Source organism: Lepisosteus platostomus, chromosome 4 (assembly GCF_059453375.1).
Source record: "Lepisosteus platostomus isolate fLepPlt1 chromosome 4, fLepPlt1.hap1, whole genome shotgun sequence".
Lineage (NCBI taxonomy): Eukaryota > Metazoa > Chordata > Actinopteri > Semionotiformes > Lepisosteidae > Lepisosteus > Lepisosteus platostomus.
Window position 1 is genome coordinate 74137862 of NC_142614.1, and position 26331 is coordinate 74164192.

The 26331-nt window shown below is 43.4% G+C and overlaps 1 protein-coding gene across 3 annotated transcripts in view; it reads left to right on the top strand.

The window, feature by feature from the left end:
• adgrv1 (adhesion G protein-coupled receptor V1) overlaps positions 1-26331 on the top strand; it is a 203674-nt gene that overhangs the window by 65384 nt on the left and 111959 nt on the right. For 2 of the 3 annotated variants that reach the window (XM_088630676.1, XM_088630678.1), the window contains 29 exons: positions 57-238; positions 938-1749; positions 2665-2874; positions 6456-6586; positions 6859-6958; positions 7699-7878; positions 8472-8635; positions 9453-9540; positions 11168-11191; positions 11771-11849; positions 12158-12296; positions 13241-13382; positions 13622-13887; positions 14387-14562; positions 15164-15288; positions 15985-16166; positions 16886-17032; positions 17442-17522; positions 18607-18865; positions 18979-19101; positions 19559-19781; positions 20827-21031; positions 21115-21261; positions 21747-22002; positions 22346-22548; positions 23218-23394; positions 24394-24576; positions 24992-25171; positions 25857-26021. In XM_088630676.1, coding sequence (XP_088486802.1) covers positions 57-238; positions 938-1749; positions 2665-2874; positions 6456-6586; positions 6859-6958; positions 7699-7878; positions 8472-8635; positions 9453-9540; positions 11168-11191; positions 11771-11849; positions 12158-12296; positions 13241-13382; positions 13622-13887; positions 14387-14562; positions 15164-15288; positions 15985-16166; positions 16886-17032; positions 17442-17522; positions 18607-18865; positions 18979-19101; positions 19559-19781; positions 20827-21031; positions 21115-21261; positions 21747-22002; positions 22346-22548; positions 23218-23394; positions 24394-24576; positions 24992-25171; positions 25857-26021 — 5349 coding nt within the window. The remainder of the gene's footprint in view (positions 1-56; positions 239-937; positions 1750-2664; positions 2875-6455; positions 6587-6858; positions 6959-7698; positions 7879-8471; positions 8636-9452; positions 9541-11167; positions 11192-11770; positions 11850-12157; positions 12297-13240; positions 13383-13621; positions 13888-14386; positions 14563-15163; positions 15289-15984; positions 16167-16885; positions 17033-17441; positions 17523-18606; positions 18866-18978; positions 19102-19558; positions 19782-20826; positions 21032-21114; positions 21262-21746; positions 22003-22345; positions 22549-23217; positions 23395-24393; positions 24577-24991; positions 25172-25856; positions 26022-26331) is intronic. The other variant, XM_088630677.1, reaches the window with a different exon arrangement.

The window sequence follows — 26331 nt, forward strand, 5'->3', positions numbered from 1 at the left end:
GTTAGCTTGCTGTGTGTGCAGCAGAGAAAGAAAGTGACATCACGTGTCTTTCCCAGATAATCCGCCTGGAGCTGATAGGAGCCTCAAATGGAGGCAGCATTGGGGCTGAGAGAATGGTGAACATCCTGGTTCCTCCCAATGATAATCCTTATGGGACAGTGTCCTTCAGGCAGTCGGTGTACCGCTTCCAAGAGCCTCTGGAGGGAGCCGTGACAGTTAATATCACTGTCAGGAGAAGGTTTGTTGCTGGGCTGTTAAATTCACTACTGTTGCCAAGCATTTTAAACATTTCTGCATTTACCCTTATTACAGCAAGGCAACATGGGACTGCAGGCAACGACTTTCGGGCATAAGGATAACAGACAACCAAAACATCAGCTTCCGGTTATTTTATTCCTATCTTTTGATTGTTATTTACTATCTACTGGCTATCTGATACTTAAAAACAATGGAAGATCGAAGACTATCCGATAATCAGTAGATAGTAAATAATAATCAAAAGATAGGAATTGTTTGAAACAAGAGGAAAGCTAATTTCAACCGGTCTTGAATTTAAGAACAATTAAACTGGAGGTTAAAAATCCCAGGGCGTTTTCTCGAAAAGAGTAGGGGTACAACCCTGGCTTCCTGACCAAATTTCACATTGGCCCTTACCAATCATGGCCTCCTTATAATCCCCATGTATGAATTGGCTTCATTACTCTGCTCTCCTCCCCACTGATAGCTGATGTGTGGTGAGTGTTCTGGCGCACTATGGCTGCCTTCGCATCATCCAGGTGGGGCTGCACACTGGTGGTGGTGGAGGGGATCCCCATTACCTGTAAAGCACTTTGAGTGGAGTGTCCAGAAGAGCGCTATATAAGTGTAGGCTATTATTATTGTTATTAATCATCCTGTTGCACCTCCGTCTCTGTTTCTTCTTTTCATCTCCTTCCAGCGGGGGACTGTTTGGACGCCTGCAGATCTTGTACAGCACCGCGGAGACGGATGTCGTGGGCCGGGCTTTGAGAGAGGGGCAGGACGTTCTGGTTTACTATGACCCTCCGGTGCGGGCCGTGCCGAACAGCCCCCTCCGACAGCCGATCAACGTCTCTTCCCAAAGCGAGCCGCTGCCCGCCTGTGCCGCCGCCTGCCTGCGGGATCGCGCCTGCCTGGCCTTTTCCTTCTCTAACGTCTCCGGGGTCCCCAGGTGTGACTGGGTGGCGTCTGTTGGCATCGCGCTGGCCAACAGCTCGGCGGTTCTCACCTTCGTCAAAAACACCACTGCGGCCTCCTCCTTGTTCAGCTCGCAAGCCGTCGCGGGAAGCGACTACGAGCCTGTGACCGCCAAGGCAGCCACCGTGTTGGAAGGAGAGGGCACGGCCAACCTCACCGTGACCCTCCTGACGGACGCCTTCCCGGAAGTGGACGAGACGTTCTCCGTCCGCCTCCTGAAAGTCGATCTGGTGAACCTGACCGCCGCCCCCCGGAACAACCCCACCATAGGCCAGCCCGACACAGCCACCGTCACGATCGCCATGAACGGGGATGCCTTTGGGGTCTTCCTGATCTACAGCGCGAGCCGCAACGCCACGGACAGCGGGCGGTACCTGGAGGTGAAGGAGGAGCCCAGGGCCTCCGTGCTGCTGGTGATCGAGAGAAGAGGAGGCAGCCTGGGGCAGGTGACTGTGGAGTGGAGCGTGGTGGGGGGCACTGCCGCACCTGGTGTCGATTTCAACGGGACTGGGGAGATCCTCACTTTTGCAGAAGGTGAGTCTGTAGTAATTCAACATTAGTTCAGTTCAGTTTATTTGCCATGTGCACAAGTGCAATGAAATGCTAAAATGCACGTGTGCTCCCATACAAAGACTAAGGAATCCACAAAAACACATAAACACAGAACAGCGGCAGCAACATCAAGACAAGTTAAATAAGCTTTGAAAAAGCAAGTCAGACAAGCAGTGTGAGACGAGCAGTGCTTGTCTGACTTTGTTTTTAAGTTGCGTGTTATTTAGCTTGTTGTTGCTGCTGCTGTTTTGTTGATCTTTTTTAGTGGATTCCTTAATGTCTTTGTTTGGGAGAATACATGCAAATCTAATTTCAAATCTAAAATCTGCTCTACACCTACTATGTACAAATATGCAGTTGATTTGAGTTTCTGCTAATATTTAATTCGTGATATTCTCAAAACAGATTTTTCTGCTGTTTTAGCTTGTTATATTAGTCTATAACTTCCAAAAGAATTATATTTCTTTAATACAAAAATGACTGATATATGATAAGATCACTTTATTGGCCATATACCATTTTTTTGTATTAGGAATTTGTCTTTTCACATACCCCAGCTTGCTCTCCATGAGACACACAGACAGGGAGAGAAGCTGGGGGTCAGAGCGCAGGGTCAGTCATTTATACAGCATCCCTAGAGCACTTGGGGTTAAGGGCCTTGCTGAGGGGACAACGGAGTAGGATTCCACTGCCAATCGCGGGATTTGAACCGGCAACTTCCTAGCCACAGGCACAGATCCTAAGCCCCAGAACCCCTGCTCTGACTGATATGTGTTGCAATTACACAGCAATGGCAGGGCAAAACAAGTAAAATATTAATCCTAAAAAAACAACCGATTCTGCTTAGCGGTCACCCGTCCTGCTCCTGCAACGGTCATTTGTCTGTGTTGTCCGAAGGCGATGTGATGAAGACCGTCGAGCTGTCCATTGTGGACGACGCCGAGCCAGAGGACAACGAAACGATCGTGATCGGTCTGACGAACACGGAAGGAGGGAGCCGCATTCTCCCGAGCTCGGACACCGTCACCATTGTCATTCTGGCCAATGACTATGCGGCTGGGGTGGTGGGGTTCCACACCGCCTCCAGATCGGTCGTCGCTCAAGAAGGTGGGTCGCTGTGCCTGCTGACCGCGCTCCTGGTGTTCCTCATGAGCCCCCACACTAACGCTCTCTCTTTAGTCCCGACCCCACCACACTGACAGCTTCCTGCTGCTCCAAGAACGTAACTGCAGCACTGCAAGTTTCTTTTTTAAACACATGTTAAAGAAGACACGTTCTGAATTTCTCATCCAGATGTTTGGCTTTATACGATAGTTGTGACTTACCTTTGCGGTTATGTCTTTTCTTGCCAAGCAGTAATGAGGACTATGGAAAGAACAGACCTTTTGGGGTTTTTTTTACTCTTTTTTTTTTACTTAATGAAACTACCTTCTTCCTGTCGGTCTTTTGAAAAGCATGTTTTTTTTTTTGTTCACAGCACGCGATACAGTACAGATTTGAGTAAATAAGATACCCAAGGTGAAGACCTGTTTATTCTGATACTGAATGTACCAGTAGCACTGGAAGAATATGTTTGAGATTCATATTAATAATATTGATCTGCGATTCTGGTATTTGGGACTGATGGTCATTTCTGGTGTGGGAATATAACTCATAGCAAAGAATCAGCTTACTGCAACAGGTGTCTAGAGATTTTTTGAGAATAGCCTTTACTTGCTCAGTACACAAACAACCTGCAAGAGGGTCTTCTGCCTGATTCCATCAGTAGAGATCTTACTAAATAGGGTCTTTTTTTCTTTTTTTTGAAGCGGGTTCCCCCAGGTTACAGTCCTCTTGCAGGACAAAGATGTAATGAGGTAAAGAGAGTCACAGCTGCCTAATCATGAGACATAAACCCCACTAAACCTTTGCAGCCTGTACTCTGGCTATTCCTCCTAAAACATCCCAGTAAACCCTAAGGGACACCCCAAAAAAGACTGGCTTGTACTGTTCGTGAATTGCTGTCTGTCAAAACGTCTATCAGGAGTCCTTGAGAGACGAAGTGTGAACCTTATTCTTGTTTTACTGCCTGTGCGAGGAGAGTAAAGAGGTTTTCATTTCAAGTGCGGGTATCTCTGTTTACTTCTTTCTGCTCCCTGTATTACCACATTCCTGCTTGGCGCCACGTTTAAAAGCTCTGTCTTTTACACGTGCAGTACAGAAACAACTGTTTTTAGGTACCATTTCCAAGTATGCAGTGTACAAATACTAATAAAATACATATGTATACTGTAATTTAATACAGTGCAGTACAAAGTCCAATACTGTTGTTCAGTCCTGCGGGTGGGGTTGTGGTTTATGTGGATTTAGTGCCCGTGTGTGCTGCTTTCCTTCCATTCATGGCTCTCCTGGAGAAACATCAATCCGCCATCGTCAGTAACGCGCGAGAGCCATTAATGAGGCTGTAAATTCACATGAACCACGATCGACAGACCTGAGCGGCTGTCTTCATTGAGAATGTTAAATGAGTGCCTACCAGGCATTGGCTTAAAAATAAAAAATCATGAAATGCAAGTGAATCCTACATCTAATGACTCTAAATGGTGTCGGGTCCAAGTATAACGATTTAAAGCTCAGAATTGACAGGAGCGATTTATATAATTTAACAAGTTGTTGTTTTTTTCTTCGTTTATATAACAGAGCCATTCCTTTATTTCAGAAGGAGTTTCCACAATGTGACAGGAGATCTGTGAGGAATTGGCTCCCAGGGTGTAATTCATGATTTTTTAAAGCCATGTGGGAACGTCCTTTTTAAAGCCAATGTCATTATGCATGTACTGACCAGATGAAAAGTGCAGAAACCGGAAGATATAATTAATACTGTAACTGTTAAACAAAACACAAAGGATAAGAAATTAAAAATCTCCTACTCTTGAATGTGTTTTCAATATTTCATACCAGCAGTGATGACAAAAAACACACTCCTTAGCACTGCGATCCAGTGTGCTTTATGTACTGCATACCATGGTCCCGTGTTAGTAATGAACCGCCACAGTAATACAGCAGTGGTAACTAATGTGCTTTCTTTATTTCATCTCCTGATGGCTGAACAGTAACCCTTTATTCATTTCTAGGTGCCTCCTCAGGCACATGTACATGAAAAATAAACAAAAACTTATTGTGTGGATTGCTAGAACACACTTACCACACATTTAAAATATTCTGAGGTTCAGGTAAAATGAGAGAAGAATAAATATATTTTTGAAGGTAATTGTGTTTTTCTCAGCATCTTTGATGTTCAGAAATAGAGCTCATATATACTGTAATTAATACTCCTGCTCGTAATTGAGTCTCATAGTTTCTTCAGTGTTCGAATAAAGGTTGGCCTGTGAAATGAACAGTAGTGTTCTGTGCACGTGTCTAAAAAATGTAAGTCTAATCGTGCACTAAGAGCTTGGTTTCCACTTCCTGTACTTCCAGAACCTCAGCATGTGGGATTTGTCTGTGCATGACGGCCACTCCTGTCAGTGTCTTGATGATTTCTTGATGAAGCCGTGCATGAAATGTTGGCACATACTGACTTCTTTCATTAGTCTCTGTTTCTGTCATATGATTTATGTAAATATTTAATATTATTATTATTATTATATATTATTATTTGGTATATTATTTAATATTTACATAACAAATTACAAGGACTAAAGGTAATTATTTGTATGCGGTGTTTATATTGTGCACATTCCTAGCTAATGTGGAAAAAAAAAGATATTTCTGCTTGCCTTGTATTTACATTAAAAGTCACATCCACTGCACAAGCTTTGCATTCTTATATTTTTGGTCCAGAACAGGTTTGAAAACAGCCAAACCCTTTTGTTCCTCAGATGAGGTTAAAGCTCTCAATCTTCCTTTGAATTAGGTACTAGGTAGCATGCATAATACCTTCATATAATTCATATAATGTCATAACATGCATAATCCTTTGTTCCTAAAGACATACAATATACATGTTTTAGGTTTACATTTGTTGGGGTTAGCATTAAGTGTTAGTGTTGGCATTATTATGAAAATCAACAATAAATGATAACCGGTCATGTCTTTTGGAAGAATTGTCATTCCGGCTTATAGATGTTGTTTCAACATGCTATGTAGCGGCTAAGAAGGTTTCATAACAGTATTTTGCAGGCTGCATAAAGTCTAATTCAAAGAAAGAATGACCAAAATCTACTTCTCTCTCACCCCGCCTGTCTTTCAAATCATCTAGATTTTAGTTACACATTATTTTACCTGATTGAATAAAGACAAAAATAATACATTCCTAAATAATATACAGTGCATTGCCTGTTGAGATTCAGAAATATATTTCATATACCAGGGAAAAAGATGAAAGTCTTGTGATTGCAGAACAACTTTTTGGGGTCTTACGTTTCAAGCTGCAGGATCTTAAACTCTCCAAAATGTTTATTTTCCATTTCCATTTGAAAACGTGACCTTTTTTTTTTGCCCAATCAATCAAATAAAACACATATAAGAAACTGAAGCTTTTAAAAGCTTCAGATGGAGCTGGTGTGCAATGGGACTTTCTCTTAACCTCCCTCTGTTCAGTATAGCGGTGGGGTGTGTTTGCATGGATTGTCCTCTGTGTGGTTTGTTTTCTGGCGGCTGTTCCCGCGGCCGTCTCGCTGTAAGCGCTCTCGCTCTGTCTCTTGAAGGGGAGACGCTGCGACTGCTGGTGACGAGGACCCCTCCTGGTCTGGGCAACGTCACTGCGGCCTGGCGAGTCGAGGGGCCCCGCGTGGCGCAGAACTTCGCCAACGTCTCCGGAGTGCTCGTCTTCCCCGAGGTGAAACAGACTAAAGATGGAAAATGTTCGCTGGAGAAGGATAGCAAAACCTTCTTCTTAGCTTCAGATGTGCTGTGCTTGTTGTGCCATATCAGTGTAGGGGAAAATGCGTAGGAAGTTTGCTCTCCACAGAATTTAAAACATTCATTCCTTATGCAAAGCAGCCATAGTACTCTTCTAGTACTCTTTCAATCAAGGCACAGCAATGCAAGGGCCAGTTTGACAAAGAAGAGCTCAGAACGCTTTGGTTTCTCTTGAACATCACCTTGCAGGGCTCCTTGAATGCGACTATAGTCCTGCGGCTGCTGGATGATGGGGTTCCCGAGGAGAAGGAAGAATACAGCGTTGTCCTGTCTAACATTCGTACTGAAGGTAACCTCGCTCTTGTCAGCTATGGATTTTGTTTCGCATAATAACAGCTATTATCCATCCAGCAATGACTGGAACACAATCTGTCCAAAGAAAAAAGGAACCCACAAGTGACACCCTCATAAATGAACTCCAAAATCCCCAGTAAATGAACAAAAAGGAGCTTCCTGTTTCGTGTCACATTCTCAGCTAAGTCCGATCATCCAGGCAGGTTTCCTTCTGCCATGCTGAAGGAAGGACTCAGTGCCACCCTTAAGTTGTCTAGTGCATCCTCTTCAGGCTTGATGGCCCCAAACAATTTGTTCTATTACATTTACCCTATCTTGCTTTCTGCAACAAATACAGGGTAGGAGAAGGAAAAGGCCACTAAGTTATTCAGACTTACCATAAGGATCACAACTCCCTTCCCCAACCTCACTCCATCTATGAATCCATCGATCGGAAGGTAATTTGGTCTCAATGAATTATGGATATGAATATTAATAAGATCTCATCCAGTCAGAATGCCACAGGAGGAATAATTGTCATAAAAGTGTCTTTTGTTCTGCCTGTTTCCTCTTAGAAAGTCAAAGTTAGCAAAGTTAGTCCAGCTGACTCTCTACTTTTCTCTAGCAACAGAAGAGTCTCTCAGTCCAGGAGTCCAGGATAGGCTTTTCAGCTTTCAGTGATCTGTATCTCCATGTGGGAATTTTATAAAAGCAGTCAGCGAGTGAAGGGGTGATGTTGTGTGTATTCCTGTCCAGGGGTCCCTCCCACAGGACTAGCTGTGCTGGACAGACAGGGCTCTCAGGCTGTGGTGACGGTGGAGGCCAGCGACGAGCCGTACGGTGTGCTGAACTTCGCCCCCTCCTCACGCGTGGTCTCCACACAGGAGAAGAACACCACCATCCAGCTCTTCATCAACAGGGAGTTTGGATCCTTGGGTTAGTCTCAGTATCACCACTGTGATGATCATTCACATCTGATGACTGTCTACGCAGAAGGGAGGTTCATTTCAACCTGATGTCAGATGTCCTTTTGATTGTCTTCAAATCAAAAAGCAATGCTATGCAAATTATGATTAAGCACTCAGTCTGTGGAGCCCTTGCCTTTTAGATCAATAAAGTTTTAAGGTACAATATTGTACCTCATTGGGAATGTCCTTATGGACTCCTTATGGTACTCCATTAGAATTAACAATATGTACCTGTAATGAGATTTCTCTGGTAGAATGAAGTATAATCCATTGAGATCTTAATCACAGCTGCAGATCTGTGTGCTACTAACGTATTTTGAAGTTAAAGTTTCAGGGCTGTATGTCACAGATGCAGCTGGAACTCATCTTCCTTACTTATAAAAAAATGTTGATTTTCAGTCCACAGACAGTATCCATCGAGGCCTCATTTATTCCCACTTCCGTTCGTCTGAGCATTGTTACAGCTCGTTAACAAAAATCCTCTGCTTGTAAGCGCAGCGTGACGTAGCCGTGAAATCAGCCGCCATGATGCAGAGCGCTTCTCTTCGACTTTGTTGCCAGGAGCCATCAACATCAGCTATGCAACAGCGCGGGGGTCGCTGCGAGACCCGAACGTGACAGAGGGCTCGCTGGCCGAGCCGGGCCTGGACTTCCTCCCCGCGGACGGGTCTGTGCTGCTGAGAGAGGGGCAAACCTCGGCCTCCATCAGCATCACCATCCTGGATGTAAGAGAGCAACCCTCCCGCTTGTGTTACGATGCGTAGTTTAGGACCCTGTGCAGACGGTAGAATCCGGAAGTGACTGGAAAAGGGGCTACGGGGAAAACACGGTTAGGAGGGAATGGAAGGGATGGCGAACAGGGGGCGTTGCCGACAGGGAATCCAGGTGCAGGGGGGGAGCCGCTGGCAAACAAGTCCAAGGAAGTCCGAAAGGGAAACCGGGGCGCAGTCCAAAATCCAAAACCGGGAGGTCCATCCAAGACAAGGACGATTAATATCCCAGGGATGGGGGAACTCGAACAGGAACGCGGAGGTTAGAAATGGAGTGACGAGGCCAGGCCTCCGGGTGTCCGTCTTCCAATGCAGAGCCCCGAGCTTCCGGAGCACCGGGTATAAATAAAGGACGGAACAGGGGGGCAGGCGAACATGATAATAAAAAACACAAAAGGGTGGGAGCGCCCTCTAGAGGAGGGATGGCGATCGTGACAGATTGACCGTTGGCAGTGCCGCCGGCCTGTGGTTGAGCTGCAGGTGGTCAGGGCTGGGTGAAGGGCACCCACAGAAAACCTGAAGTGCTGAGTTAGGATGCTCATCAAATAATAACTGGTAAAAAATGGAGCTGACATCCATTGAAGGTGACAAAAAAAGTCTGCAATGCGCTAAAACATCGTGATGCAAGAACAGAGGAAAAGGAAGCGGTGTCGCTGTGGGTGCAGCAGGGACATATAGCGCTGTACCGGAAGGCCCAAAAGTCATAAGCAGCTCATGCATCTCTGTCATCCCGATGGTGATGTTTCTGTGATTTTCAAATACTGTGTTTCAGGACGACATCCCTGAATTGCAGGAGTTTTTTCTCGTGAACATAACGTCTGCAGTTCTCATCACAACCTCTCTCACGGCTTCCAAGTTTGGTAAGGGGCATTTTACCGACTGTGCAGTTTGAAGTGTGAATGTTGATCCTCTCTTTCAGACTTGTGTTACTTTGCTGTAGTTTAAAGGACATATTGGAAGAGTAATATCTCAGGCACCATTAACTTTTGTGGGCCTGACACCAAAATAATTAGTGGGCCTTTTTATTGTGGCACAATGGAAATCTGGAAAAGCTTACTAATAAAAAAAACATTCTGTAAATATCTGGAAAAGCTTACTAAGAAAAAAAAACATTGTGTAAATAATACATAAAACATTTTAACAGCAGACGGTTTCCAAAACATCCCCGACGTCTTCTGAAAACGCAGCAGTATAAAAACACACACTTTGCTCCACAAGAAACTTTGTCTTTTTTGTCTTTCTGCTCTTCAGCATGTAATTGACTTCTGTCATTCTTTGTGGCTCCTTTTCTCTAGCTGTTTAAAGTTGTTTAAATACAAACATATATTTAGAAAAGCCCATCTTCCTCCGCTGATAGTTTAGAAGCTAAGGGAAGTTAAAACTTTACCCAGGCATTTCAGAGCCCAGAATTTGTTCTACACTAGTCTGGCTGGGAAGTCTGAGTTCCCCATATCTCTTTGTGTAAATCAGCATTTCTTTTTCTCTGTGGTGAATTAATTCCATGTTAGTTTCCTGTTTGGACCTGTATCCTTGTCTTAGGTTGACACCATTTATATTTCCTAGGATTTTATATGTTCCTTTCAGTCTTTTTTGTGCTAGACAGAAGAGACGCATCTCCTTTATCCTGTCTGTCCATGGCAAATCCCTGAGACCAGCATCAAAAGCATCAATCTTGTTGCTTTTCTTCGATCATGGATTGTTTTACACTTTTGACAAAGTCCAGGCCAGTCCTTATTTTCAAACTTATTTTGTAACGAACTGTTGATATACTGTATGTCAAATAGAGCAACGAGTCTAAAATTAATCCCTGTAGCACGCCACTGTGTTAATTTAAAAAAATTAGGAATGTGTATAAACAAGCATTGAAAAAAACAATATTTTAAGTACTGCAAGGAAAGCAGAAGATGGGATGAAGCCATTGGAGGAGCCTGGAAAATGAGATGTTCTGCTTCAACAACCAGCAGGCCAGTCCATATAAACCAGCTCTGTGAGGGAGGTCCACATCCTGGAATGCAGAGGGTAACCACACTGCCCTGTGACAGGAAAGTCAGCCACACTTGATCCATTTGTATAATCGCTTTCCAACTGCGGTGGCTACTGCAGAAGACATTGAAGGACAAAAATGAGCTGCAGGACGGTAGCTCATTGTCTGCATGACATTCTAGATACAAGTGAGCTGATGCAAGTATTCACAATCCTCAAAGGCAGTGACAAAATCAACTCAGTGGATTTCTTCAGAACGAGCAGCAAAATAGTGCCTCCATCATGGACCACTGGAGATTTACATAATTTCAGGGCTTTCCATGATAGTCTTAGTGTGAACACAGGTGTTCAGAAAGTGAGTGCAATTTTCTTTAGAAGGTATTGTTCAGCAACATTAGATGAAAGACAAGTACTGTATGTGTCATTCTGTATCATTTTCTTTCCTGCGCTTTGTAAACGTTTCTTCTTTCTCTTCATCTGTGCTCCTGCCTCTGTCGCCTCAAGATGTGGTTCATTATACTCTTAAAGGTAACACTGAAACAGTCATGTTCTATAATATATCAGACACTAAATTGGACTTCAACCCAGTCGCAATACATGGGACCCAATAGCTAATAGCAGAGATTCCCAAAAAATCTTTTCAGGATTTCACACCTACCAATATATACAAAATACAGATATGAAATTAGATTTTCTAAGAATGTCATGGCTTTTACTAATAATGATGACACATCACAATATTTCCTTTAACTATTGTTAAAGGAAAATATTACACCACTTGTGCTGGCAGAGACATCATAGAATATACAATAAGTATGAGGATATTTTCCAACTTTTACAAGGATATTTTACCCCTTGATTAGCTTGTACAGTAGTTGTGAAAACAATGGCAAAAAACCTCTATGAACAGCTTTGTAGAGGAACAAAGTCAAATCACAGTCAGTTCTCAATGCACTAGAAGACAGTTCTGGGTCTCAGATGATACCTTAAAAGAATCTTAACCCATGCATAGCAGCATAAGGCTGTTGTAGCTGTGTGTTATAAAAGTTATTTTGGGAAAGTTAAATTGGGAAAAGTCCAAACTGAATACCAATTGCGTGTTTCTAGATGTCGGGGGTCTTGTGGCACAGGTCACAATCGAAGCCAATGATGGGATCAGAGGAATCATCGAATGGCAAAGTGTGAAGTAAGTGCCACCTTGATGTAATACTGTAACTGAACAACAGCTGTATACGCTAAAAATCCATTTTACCTGTTTTTATTTTTTATTGTGTTCAAATGATGTTTATTGGGTTTTATTTTTAAAAGTGGACAACGTTTGTCATGAGAGAGTCTGTTAGTCAAGTTCCTCTGGGACTTCAGGTGGGTCCTGCTTCACTTGACTAATTGACAAACGTTGCCCACTGCTGTAGAGAAGGTACAGAAGCCGGTGTACATTAAGGATGCTCCTGCTGCATGTCACTCTTGTACACTGCCTTTTTATTGTTCTTTCAGCTTTGAAATCAATGAAACAATAGGCAGCTTGACCCTAGTGGCCTACAGGAACAGAGGGACCTATGGGAATGTGTCTCTCTTCTTTTATGCTCAAAATCTCGAGGCGCAGCTGGGCCTTGATTACAACGCAACATCTTCGGTAAAGGCATCCGAACACAAGAGCACCTTTGTTTCTTCACCAATTGATATATAATAAGGGGGAAATAAGCATTCTTTCTGAAGGCTCAATTAAGAGATCTGATGATCCCACTTCAACAGTATTTCAAAACCTTGTAGGTCAGGGCTCTCCAGTCCAAGTCCTGAAGTTTTGTGGATCATGGTTAAACCAATTTCTAAGGAGATGGAACAAACCCACTGCGATCAATGAAGCTTTAACTAATATAATATAATTAGAAATCATTTAGGACAAAAACTAAAGCACTCTGTAGGCCTCAAGGACCAGAGATCTCTTTATTCAAGCGATTACTTGTTTGGTTCGTCGGGAGCTCACAGATGTTGCTAAACTTTAAAAACAGGTGACCTATGAGTAACTGAATTGGGGCTCTCCAGGGCCAGGGCTGGAGACCCTGGTTATAGAACAAATACATATTGACAAGGAAGGCAATAATATTCCCCTTGCTATGGGCTCCTTCAGAGCAGATTGACACATACTGTAGCTGTTTATAACATCCAGATGTTTTAGTGATAGTTTTAGTTAGTGTAGTACTGCCTACAATAAACCAGTGAGACTTCTTCCACCTACTTAAAGTTTCACATAATTGAAAGTAGCCTTCTAGCATTGTTGATCAGACTATAATGACAAATGTAGATTTGACATGACTATGAGCCAAATCTCTGTACAGTTATTCCCATCTTTTTTTACCATTGTATTAATTTATTTTAAATGATTTTTTATTTATTCCTAATAAATAATAAATAAATTAGATAATTCTATATTATATAATTTTATATAATATGTACTAATTTATTTATGGCTTATTTCTTTTTATTTTAATTGTAGTAATTCATTATGCATTTATTTTCCAATATCATAAGTCTTTATGATTTAGAAGTGATTTATTGTGAACATCCCATAAACTGCAGATCGTCCACTTCGCTAATGGTGAGAGATACAAATTCATCGACATCCAGATCTTTGATGATGACATACCTGAGGGTGATGAGAGGTTCCAGCTGGTTTTGGCCAATCCCTCTTTCGGGCTTGAGCTGGGAGACAGAACAACAGGTACAGAATTCCCTGTGTACGGCACCTAACAGGAGAACTGGGCATTTGATTGTTTCCGATTTATGCCACTGGACAAATTAAACATTGAGGCAGAGAGACCGAGTGTTATATCAATCAACTATAATCTCAGTGATTATTTGTATGTCTCATATCTATCATTTGTAAACCTATTTAAATAAGCAGTGTGGAAACACAAAAAACAGGTGGAAAAACCTCTTTCATCCCTCTGTTTTGCGTAGCTACCATGACTGTCCTTGCCAACGATGATGGTCATGGGGTCATCTCCTTCAACAACAGCCAGCACTTCTTCCTAAGAGAGCCCACTTCCCTGTCTGGCCTGTCGGAGAGCGTGGCCACTCTGTACATCATCCGCGACCCCCCCCAGGGGACTTTTGGTACAGTCACTGTCCACTACCTCATCACCGACATCAACGGGACAGAAGCAATGGGGGACCTGGTTCCTTCACAGGGCTTCGTCATCCTAGAAGATGGAGTAAGATTCAAGGTAGAGAGAACTGTGGGTAGATTTGTAACTTTAAGGGTAAGGGCTCCTGTACCAGAAGGGACAATGTTAAGCATTTTCTGATTGCGGTCTTCTCTTAGGTTTTAAGACAGATGTGTGTTAGGACCCTGGGAAGAGGGGAAAATGCTGCAGAAGATGTGAAGGCTGAGGAAACTCCTTTGCTTTCAAGCGCACAATTGTGCAAGAATCTGTAACATCGCTGACCTTGTATTGTAGAAACCACTGAAAAGCATTTCAGGTTATGAAGTTCAAAGAAAAGTTTTTTTTTCTCTAAAATGACACAAACAATTAATGACACAAAATTAATTGACAAGGATTCAATTTTCAGTTTATGTATAACTACAAAAATAAATTAACATTTTGCCATGACAACTTGTTCTTTGCCCTCCTGTGAGTTGTGACATTTTAACTTTGGAAAAGAAAAGGCAAAGCTATGAGTTTTGCAGTGTGAGCGACGTGTCTGGTCCCCCTGTCTCCTCAGACCCTGCAGATCTGGGCTGTGCTGGATGAGGAGCCAGAGGTGAACGAGACCTTCGCCATCACTCTGTCCAGCCCCACCGGAGGAGCCCGGCTGGGACAGAGCCTGCAGACCCTCATCACTGTGCTGCAGAACCAGGCTCCACTCGGGCTCTTCAGGCTGTTCCCCCTCAATAACAGGTCTGGAAAATGACCGCGAAGTGCTGCTATTCTGTACTTTAAAAGATGTAGAATAAACCAATAGCCAATTGCATCACACGGGGGACAAGAAGACTCCTCTACCCTGCCCACCATATGAATCATTAATTTAATATGTCCCAGGCTACACTGCCCATAATATAAATATGCTGTATTCTGTACTACACGCATGCTACCACTCCACTCTTGCAACAAAAATGAATTTTCCACGGTTATCAAAATCTTATCCACTGACTGAAGGTGATCAGTCAGTAAACCCAGCACAATTTTTGTAAGTCCCCAAATCATTGTAAATGAATTAATGATTCGTACAATCATTTTTATGTGCCTGAAGCACATGAACCTACGTTTGGAAGTGCGTCTTCATGCCGTTGAGCAGTAATTAATGTGGAAGATGTAAAAGCTGCAATATGAAGATTGTGAAAATCCTTGGCATCTTGTGATTGACGGCCCTTGCAGTGTTTCAGCCATGTCGGCCCATAACCAGTTATGTAGACCATTTTGTTTGGGATCTGACAGGCTGAGGTTGGCCGTTTTTAGAGTGCGCGACATTGGCGGCAGTAAGGTTCTCTCCGCCCTGCAGGACAAGCTCGGTGACCGTTCAGGAAGGCAACACGCCCGTGTACCTGACAGTGTCCCGCAGCAACGGCTTGGACACCGCCGTCAGCGTGGAGTGGGAATCGCAGTCGGACACCGCCCATGGCATGAGTAAGAGCACTGAGCACTGTAGTCCTGAGTGGCTAGGCCACTTCCCAGTCTGTACATTCTCCCCTGCTGTAGACCCACTCTGTACTCTACCGAGGAATCGGATATTTCATGGCAAACACAGCCATGATCTAAAGATCTGAAATGTGTCTCTCGGCTAATATCCGGAAATGCTTTGCCGTACCCTTTGGTATCCTGAGACAGACTTAATTGAAAACAGCTGTGTTTAAGCAGCTCCTTAATACTCTTAATATTCAATTATATTAATCCTCTACTAATATTCATACTTAATGGATGGTGAAGTACTCTTATAACAGTGTCCCATCTTCATTCAGTACTGTACATGTAAAATAGGACAACTATCAAGAATAGTTGCCTGTATTTTTAATTGCATGATGTTCACATCCATTTATACCCCAGCAAGCTGTCTTTTATGAACCCTGTTATGGCTTTCATAACTTCACAGAGGTGCTTTATGGTGCCTTTTAATAAATAAGAGTGATTACAAATGACAGGAAGCCATTATGCAGCAACAACATGGCTGGGTAGCTTAGTCTGTACTCCAACAAAGATTTGGGTAGTGACATTGTTAGGACATTGTTAACAGGGCTCTGTATCTGATTCTTGACTATATCATTGGCCTGTAAGCATTGTCTGGGAAGTGAAAGAGATGTGACAGTGTGGGTCCTGTGTTTTCAGGAGGGGACTTCCCGGTGATGTCCGTGGTCCAGAGCTTTGCTGGACAGCCGTCCTCCGGCTGGTGTGCCCTGAGTCACGCGGACAACCTGCTGGCCCTGCAGCTTGGCAAGGATCGTCCTGGTGGTGCCGGGGAGGCCCTGTCCACACTCTACAAGTGGCAGGGTGTATTTGCACCTCTCCAGGTAACCCCCCCTCGTGCTCACAGCCTTCCAGGTCCGCCTGCATGTCCTTCTAACACAGCCTTGGTTGTTCTCTCTGACTTTTCAATCCACCGGGTTACGCGGGGACTTTTGACCTCAAGGGTCCAGGTTTTCAGATGCGAAAGCCCAATGAATACCAGAACAGATACCAAAGAATCAGCACAGAGTGGAATTTCAGGTTCAAAATGGATTCCCAACCTGACATTGGGGCAAGTGGGAAGGCTTTCCTGCTAGGACAGGTTGAGCTCTGTACGGTCAGGGTTTCGAGCCCGGATCATGTCACTAGCCAACTGTGATGTGACCGGGATTATCCGAGCGGTGGCTCACAGTCGGCCGAGCACCGGGACTCTCTCGGCTCTCGGTGGCACAGTGAATCCTGTGGCCTCCTGGTCACCCGCAAGCACGTGGGGCTCTTGGTGAGGGACACAGCTCTGCTCCAGCAGGGGCAGCGCTGCTTGTCAAGCGTCTCAAAGATGGGTGTGGTGGAGGCGTCTGACTACAGCTCCTCATTCTGTACCTGCGGGCCAAGACATGAATAACAGGCTGTTCTAAATCAAAGGAGTATAACAAAATAGTCGGTGATTTTAATTTTCTAAGGAAAATAAGCCATCATAGAAATCTAAATAATTAACCTTCATGCTGTCATATTAGTATGATTCTGATGCATTTCATGACTTCATTGTGTCATTTTATTTTTTTAGTTCTTGAAAATCCAAGATCCAAGACGGTGCATTGCTTTTGTCATCAATGGTTCCTCCTACGTTGCAGTCACTCATGGGGGACAGGAGGTGTCCAGAGCAGCAAATATTAGCCTCTTCAGACTGGGCCCTCATCTGAACTTGACCTTGGTGATTAACATAACTTTGCTAACACATCTCTCCATAGTTTTTGAAATCTTTGACTTCCGTCTAGTTGTAAGAACTGCTTTTTGTATGTTTGTTTATTTTTTTTTTCTATGGCTATGAAAAAATACTTCAATCTGGAACACACAAAACCATTTTTTACAAATTTGTAAACTGTGCATTCGTTGATAATAATGAAGTGTGATTTAACATCATGAGGAAATTCATTCGTATACAGTATGTTTACCACAGAAATGTTAAACAGCTATTTTCACACTATAGCCACAAAAGATAAAAAAAACCCAATGATTTAATTAAAATATTGTTTCAATAAATCGGTGCTAATGTAATTCAAGTTTTCATGTCATCATTCTACTCTCTTTAACCACTTTTTATTTCTATTTTTTGTAAACAGGAACAATCCTTCAGTGTTGAAGCCTTTGATGTAAAACACTTTTCGGTGGAAAATAACAATTATTTAATAATATCCACCCAGGTAAGTGTTTCTATAAGGAGAAGTGTACAATGGGGAAACTGACTTTCATTGGGTTCAAAGATGTTCAAGCAGTGTTGACAACTCAGGGTTTCTTAGAAGAGACGTTTCGCTGCACTCTCCTGACCAGGGTGAAATGAGTTTATTCTGATGATGACTTCTTCAGAAGAAGCAGTGAAACACAAACCAGATGACATAAGTGGAAAGTCTGTGTGTGTACATTTAAAACCCAGAACAGGATGCGCTTCTGTACGTTATTAAGGCTGGCATCTTTCAAGAAACAGCTGGTTGGGATCCTTGGATCAGTTAGTGACTAACTACCCAATTGACTAGTTGAGCCAAAGGCTGGGTAGTTTGTTCCATACTCCCACAACCCTTTCTGTAAAGAAATACCTCCTGTTCCTGGTCTGCAATACTCTTCTACATTCCCACTTCTGTCCTTTGGTTCAACATTCAGCTAGTTACATTCATTTTAGAAGTATAATAGCATCTCTGCCCTTAAACATATAAAAGTTGTGTACGTAGGTATGTTTTTAAATTTTCAAAAAGAGGCTTTTACTAACAAGAATTTGTTAAAAAAACATAGAGTATGATTCAACTTAAGAAAATTACATTTTTTGAAATACTCTTGTTGCTGGGTGACATGTGAAACTTTTTTTTAATTTAAAACCACAACATCCTTAATTTATACCACAACATCCTTAAAAGCTAACTGTGCAAGTACTCAGGATTCAGCGTACCTCTGCATCTATACTTCTGACACGCTACCACATATTCATTGTTCTGTTTGTTAATTATCTCTACATATGGGCAGTGTTTCTAATTTACTGTTTTGCGGTGTGCTGTCCACGTTGTGTGGTGTTACCTGCTATACTGCGTTGTCTGTTGCACTGAGAGAATGGCGTGACTAGGAATCCCAGTGTCCATGTACTGTACATATGACAAATAAACTCCTCTATCAGTCGACACCGACGTGATTTTTTTAACGGGCAGAATCTGATGAGAGCTTCAGAACTCAATACATTTTGTTGTTGTTGTTGTTGTTGTTGTTGGCCACAAGTTCACACGTTAAAACCCGTCTCCACAGGTCTTCCGGCAGATGGGGGGCGCGTTTGTCTTCCATCAGAGACTGGACCTCCAGGAAGCCACCGGCGTGTCTCTGTTCCTCAGGGGAAGCTCCCTGTACCTGGCCGTCTCCCTCCGCAGCCCTGGGAACGGCTGCGTGCTCTACCGCTGGGCCGCCGGCCAGTTCCGGGACCCCCAGCCCCTCCCCACGGCCGCTCCGGCAAGGCAGGTGGACACATTCCACCTGGGGGCCGACACCTACCTGCTCCTCGTCACTCCAGGTAGCGGAGGCTCTCGGAGACGGAGCCGGCCGTGCGAGCCGGGGAGCGCCACGCTTCCGGGGCCCGCGCGCGGCCGGCCTCCCCTGACGCGGCCGCCTGTGTCTGTCCCGCAGGGCCCGCCTCGGCGTGCGAGGTGTTCGTGTGGAGGCCGCGGCAGCCCTCCTTCCGGCCCTCGCAGTCCCTTCCCCTGGGGGAGCTGGCCTCCGCCCACAGCTTCACAGCCTCCTCGGGCATCCGTAAGCACCGGACAGCAGGCTCCCGGGACACCGGGCCCGGATTGCAGAACACCCCTCTGACATATTGCTTTGCAGTAATAAACTACAGTAATAGTTTAACATAGTCATTTTAAATAGTAATTAACAGTAATAAAAACAGTAATAAACTTTTTAATACAGAAGGTCATTTCACCTTTGAAATGCACCCTCAGAACATACTGTTGCTTTAAAAGTGGAAGACAAAATAGTTTCATCCGAGGAAATATTTACTGGAATAACTACTTTATTAGATATTCTGCGTTCGGTTTTTGTGGAATTTGCCAGACCCAAAATGCATTTTTACATTCCAAAGAAATCTCCCATAACCATTACTTTTAACGGTGCTTTATCGTTTCAAGGCTTCTCCCATTGTTGTCTTAATGTAATGTTTTTCCCTCCCACTCTCCTGTTAAAACCTCTTGGCTTGTGTGTCTTTCAGAGCACATCATGCTGGCTGGCAGAAATAAGTCTTCTCTTTATTCCTGGAGTTTGGAACTGAACCTGTTTTCCCTGGTGCTGGAGTCTGCGCCAGCCCAACAGCTGCTCTCTGTCCAGCCCCTGGACCTCAACTCCACGAAGACATTCCTCATTGCTTCTGGAGACTCTGACTCCACAGTATATGAGCTGACATCCGTCTCAAACCAGTCTGATTTCATACCGAGGTGCGTTCCGATCCACACTGCCGTGCAAAAGTCTGATTCATGTCAGACACAATCAATACATACAGTACAATACTTGTGTGTTATGGTAATTAATTACTTATTCAAAGCATTCACGGTTGCATTCTGCACTTGTTACAGCTTTGACTGTTAGCAATTCTGTACTGTTTGGGTAGGAACAGGAATGTAGTAGCTAATCCATACTCACCAATCAGATGTAAGGACATCTTAAGTAAAAAGTAAATTATTCCATGATTGCATGTTTCCTGTCAAATAAGTAAGGGAACCACTGAGTGGAAAGAGTAAATTGATGCAAAACATCTCAGACTTTCGCACAGCTGTGTATGTAATGTTTTGTTTAATTATCCAAATCCAAACTATAGTTATGATTAGAGTATTTAGAATATGCCTTCCTTTAAGAGTACTTACTCTGTATTAGTTAGTGTTTGTCTTAGAGAGGGAAACTTGATAATTCTCAGTTACTTTGTTAATGGTAATGTAAGCGGAGCATTACAATGATATTATGAACTGATTGAGTAGCATTTTCGCAATATATAAACAGCACATAATATAAACAGCAGCATGATCAATTACTGTAAGGTAATTTGTATTAATGATTAGCGTTATTAAAAAAAAAACACACGATGTATGTTTACCTCGACAGGAAGTACGTACCATTTTTTATTGCCACTGAATTAATATTACTTTCTGAGATCTCTTCCACTTCTGAAATGAAAATAAACCTTTATTCTTCACGAGGTGTGTGGCTGGACGAAATCCTTGGTTCAGTTAACTGAGCAATCAGGCCCGAGAGGCCAAATGGCCCGTTCTCATTTGTAGCCATTCCTATGTTCTTCCGAACTGATGTATCATAAAAAACAGACGGTCATTAAAATTTCTTGATTATTCCCTTCTGGCTTTGAGAAAACCAATTGGTCGACATTGATTTTATTTACATTTTTAGTTCATGTCTAGCGTTTGAAACCGTTCTTGGCAGAGCCAGGACTCCACAGGAGGCTTCCACCGGCCTGTGTTGTTTTGCTATCAGTTCAGGCGAGCTGCGGTTCGACCCTGGAGACAGGGAGCTGGTGATTGCGGTGAACGTCATTGACGACAACATCCCAGAGGAGGAGGAGACTTTCAGCGTCCGTCTCAAGAACCCCAGAGGAGGAGCCGAGATCGGACCCAATGGTCAGGTGACCATAGTGATCCCGTCCAATGATGAAGCCCACGGCATTGTGGGATTTGCACAGGTACAGCCATCTTCAGCGGGGACTGTGGTTAGGAAAAAAACGGAGAGATGCTTTTTTTTTAACAACATGCCTCTTTCTTCAAGAATTCACTGCGCAGGGACGTTGACGAGCTGGAAGAAGATAATCTTTTCACGCTGAATATGGAGCGATTGAGAGGGACCTTCGGGAAGATCACGGTACACTGGGTAGCCAACGGGAGTCTGAATGACATCTTCCCCAGCTCTGGAGTGGTGAGGATTTCCAATGCCATTGTGAAGCCGATACCTTTAACACAATGGTTAAGAAGCTTTTCGAGAAAGCACTTCTACATTTTAAGAACGGTTGTCCTACTTGTTCGTTTACTGAGATATTCAGAGAAATGGTAGAATGTTAGACTTTTATTATTGCTATGCTATTAGTAATATATTCATGCCTTCATGAAAAGCAGTCAATAATAAAACATCTTAACCTTGTAGTAATCTTGCCAATTAAGCCTCACATCACCCATGCTTTCATTCTCAGCTTAATTAATGTTCTCATTTGTTTTGGGGTTGTCATTTTTGTGTGGTCGATGGGACATTTGTTTTTAGTTTATTTCTGAGCTGGTGATGACTAAATCAGGGAGAAATCAAAAAAGCTTAACTTCGTAATGGTGATATCAAGAGGCGCTGAGAAAACTTAGGTGAGCTGAAAGGGTAGTGCAAGGAGACCTGATGTGTGTTGTTCCTTTTCCCAGGTGTCTTTTTCAGACAGTCAGGCGCTTGCTGCAATCTCACTGACAGTTCTGGCAGACCAGGTGCCTGAGCTTGCCGAGACGGTCACCATCACCCTCACTGGGGTCACCACTGTGGGGATTAAAGACCCCACACAGGGCGCAGTGATTGACCCACGCAGGAACAAGGCTCAGATCACCATCCTCCCCAACGACTCTCCCTATGGGGTGATCAGCTGGCGTTCGGACTCCCTCTTTTCCACCGCACAGGAGCCACAGTGTAAGTTTTCTGCTTTGTTAAACTTGATCTTAAGACCAGACAGGACAGCTTACCCTTTAAGCACCTTTTAAAGATCAATCCAACAGGGCTAGTTTGCGTGAAGAGCCTGGCTTAATTTTGAATTCCAATCACTAAAATTACGTGACTTGAGTTTTGTATCAATCTTAATTGTACCACATTTATAAGTGGAAAAAATAAAACATTGGAGCTACACGTACATATCTGCAAGTGCAGCGCATTAAATGGCTTTAGTATAAAACTCTACCTATATTCTTTGTGACAAGAGTGATTGCATAAACACAGTCAGTCACAGATTTATTTAGGATATATGTTATTATTACAGATGGCCCGAGCAACATCACTTTAACCATTGTAAGAAAGCAGGGCTTTGTTGGGGATGTCGCAGTACATTTCAGAACAAAGCCTGCTTTGGCACAACTGCCGGTGAATCAGGCCACAGAAAACGAAGACTATGTTGCTAAAGAAGAGACCGTGATAATGAAGGAAAATGTGACTGCTGTCCATGTCTACATCACTATACTGCCTGTAAGTTGAGTCTCATTTCTTTTCTGACCGAAGTTGGTTGAGATATGTTTGATGGCTTTTCCTAGTAATGGGCCATTCTTTTCCCTGTGTGGTCAAACAGCCTGCCATTGACTGGGGAGAAGGATGTTAGAAACTATTAAATTAACATCACTGGGTGAACTAGTATGAAAGGAATACAGCTGTTTTTATATTTTTTACATGCTGAATACTGGCCTGTTATTGTGTATAGTTTTTTTTAATGTATTGTAGGTATTTTAGGATGTTTCGGTATTATTTCTGTGATTTCTGTGCACGTTAGTACCAGTCCAATCAAGTATTTTTTTCCATGTGTTTAACACAAACATAATCTTACAACTTTGTCAGCTCTTGCACGTGCGCACAAAGGTGAGATTACCACAGTATGTGTTTTTGGAAATAGAGGAGACTGTCCTCTTCTGCTTGGTCTCCCTTGCTTGAAAGAAATATTCCCTGCCGAATGGCAGGTGAGCAATTCAGTTTTAAGAACGAAAAAATGTAAAAGGGAGACAAGGCAGTTGATTCAGAGGAGGCCGAAACCATCACAATGACGGGGATGACAACGACAACGACGGGAAAGGTTAGCCTCCCTGTCGTTCTCACAGCTGTCCAAGTATGAACAGACGTCTGGTCTCGTGTGTCCCTCTCCTCCAGGACGATGCTCCTGAACTAGCGGAAACCTTCTGGGTCAACATCACCGGAGTGGAGCTGCTGAGGGCAGTGGAAGGTGGAGGACAGCCCAGTGTCAGGAGGCCGGGAATGGAGACAGTGGAAGTCACCATTCTGGAGAATGACGATCCCCGGGGAGTTGTACAGTTCAACGTTTCTAAGGTACAGAACGTGCTGATCGGATGAAGAACGTGCTGGTGTGATAATATCTGCACATTTCGGCTGCTGCACTCAAGGCTTATTTGATATCCCTAGCAGGTATACTTGTACCTCTCTGGCATGACAGGCGAAGGCTGAGTCTGTTTAATTTATTGTGGCTAGCTACACTGTAGAGGAAATCTTATCGCCCCTGAAGGTTCAACAAAGCAGCAGTACTTAGGTTGTTCTGTAGGATAGTAGTCTTTCTTTTTTCAGTAAGAGGTGCAAACGGCTGTGGTCTCACCAAAAAAGGATTTCTGTTTTTTTCTCTACTGTGGTAATGCTTACATGGTCATATATAAGAACACCTTGTCTCCTTTTTGATGATTGTTTCTGGATGTATATAGAGAGAGAAGCCAGCAAGTCCTGTACTTTAGCTGTCTCATCTGATCTAGCCAGCGATCTGGTCTTGTGACTGAACGGTGCCGTTCCCCAGTCCCGAGGGGGTCACTGTTGTACCTTTCCGCAAGGTCCTTCACTCAGATTTGCGATACTCAGCTGCCTCCACAAGCTTAAGTTGCTTTGACTTGAAGAGCCAGTCTAATTAAATAAAAAATATTTTTCTCCAAAGATATTCAACTTTATAGTTCCTCTGTATGTGGGCACCATGATTCAGCAGACAAGCTTTTCTAGGTAACAGCTAGAGGTTTCCTCATAGTTGGGTGTTTTACACATGGCCTCATGCCACTATGGTTTTGTGTAGTAAAAGTGGTTCTTGTTTAATCACCTTATTTGAATTCCTTTATATCTTTGTATTTCCAATACTTCCCACCAATGGTAAGTCGGGACTAGTTTACACATACTCTTAGTCATGTTGGAGGTTATTACCTGTTTGAAAAATGTACTTTCAGCTTCTTACATGCTCATACAATTTTTTTGTGGATTCTTCATAATGAAATTGTAAAAAGTGACTTTTTTTCTGGGTAGTCAATTGAAAGGGAGAATCATCACTTCTGATTTCAGGATATGATTGGCAGAGTTGTGGCCTATGAAGTTGTTCCTCCAGGCAATCTCCTGCAGTTATCCGTCGTCCGATTGGCTGGCCAGAATGGCAGAGTGGTGGTGTACTGGGAAGCTCAGCCCATCTCTGCCAGCCTCGAAGACTTTAGTCCAGCTTCTGGAAATATCACACTTAATGATAGACAGGTATTTACAGTTCTGTCCTGTTTTTCAATACAGACTCCATGTTAAAAACAAACCAACATTCAAACACAAAAAATCATCATTTACACAGAAATAAAAATGTAATAATGTAAGTTTTGTCTGTTTGGTCTTTGATGTAATAGGCATTCTGTCATGCAATATATTACTTACCCTTTCCATTTTAGCTACATTTGCTAAATACATTTAACAATAGTGTAATCAAAGTTACAAAACCATACAATCATATAGGCTAAATTATTACAAAAAGAAAAAGCCATACGTACATAATTAATTTTACTTGTGTTCAACATTGCCTTCCGCTATTGCATGTAGTTTTTGCAGAAAGCCTCAGAAGTCATTGGAAATCACCAAACATTTCTTTTTTACATATATGCTTGGCCGTGAAATGTCTCAACAGGACAAGAGCTTTATTGAAATCGCCATATTGGATGACAACATTGTTGAATTCGCGGAGACTTTCAGTGTTGCTTTAACTGCTGTGTCTGGGGGGGCCAGACTGGGGAATGAATCCTCTCTGATTGTGACCATCCCTCCCAATGACTCGCCTGTGGGCATGTTTGGATTTGACCTGCGAGAGGTGAGAATCAGCTTTTTACTTTCATCAGGGATCCCTCACTCTTGACTCCCGGGCAGATTTGGAACTGTGATATTCTGGCTTCAGTAACTAACAACTTGTCACGTTTATCAGCTCACAGAGTTAAAGCGCTCACCGAACCACAGGTGCTCTGTGTCACGTTTGAATTAGGAAAATGACTGTATAGGTTCCTCTCGATCAAGAGACTTCCTCAGCTGATAAATTGAAACGGTTATTTAAAACAAATTACGATCCTGCTAAAGCACAGCCGAAACAAATCCAGGGTGGATAAAAATCCTTTGTTATTATTAATACTTGGGCAAAGTTAGAAATCAGATATACCACCCAGTCTGTAATTTTTTCAAGCATTTCATAGGAGATTTACCATCACCACCACCACCACCATCATCGTTGTTGTTGAATTCTTTATTGGTGTGTTACCAGCGGGTGCAGTGATATCCCTATGAGCCGCAGCAGTTGTGCTAAAAGTCAGCGGCTAAATTCGTCTGCTCCTGGCAGATAAAGATGTTTCTTTTATAAAGCGTGGGCAGCACAACGAATTACTTGATGGCAGCAAAGAATGGCTTGATCCTACTAGATTTAGATAGATGGGCCCTCGTGTGCAGTGTAGGTGTAACGGGGCTGCCAGATGTGGACAGCTGCAGTGACGCAGCTTGCTGTGATGCAGGTGACGGTGCGGGAGCCTCAGTTTCCCGGTGACCCTGCTGCCATGGCAACACTGACAGTGGCGCGCAGCCCCGGTGGCTCAGGGTCGGTTCACCTTGTGTGGCTCGTGGAGGAAGCAGCCAGAGAGGACCTGACACCCCTCAACGGGACTCTGTTCTTCAATGAGGTACAGCTCACAGGCGGGCTCGCAGGACTCCGTGGGGTCTGCAGTAATGCAGCCGTGACAGGGAAGTGTGATCATGGTACTCCGGCTTGCTAAAGGGGCTCAAGCAGGGAGCTGCATCAGCATGCGTAGGCTGCAAAGGAACAAGTGAAGGTTTATTACAAGCTGAGTAGAGAAGAAAAGAAACACAACAATTAGGCTGTGGAGCCTTTTTCAAGTGTGAACCTGAAACCTGAAACCTGAAGAACGCTCCACAGCCGAAACATTCTGTCTCTGATCTCCACTTTTTCGAGAAAACAAGTCTACAGGAGCA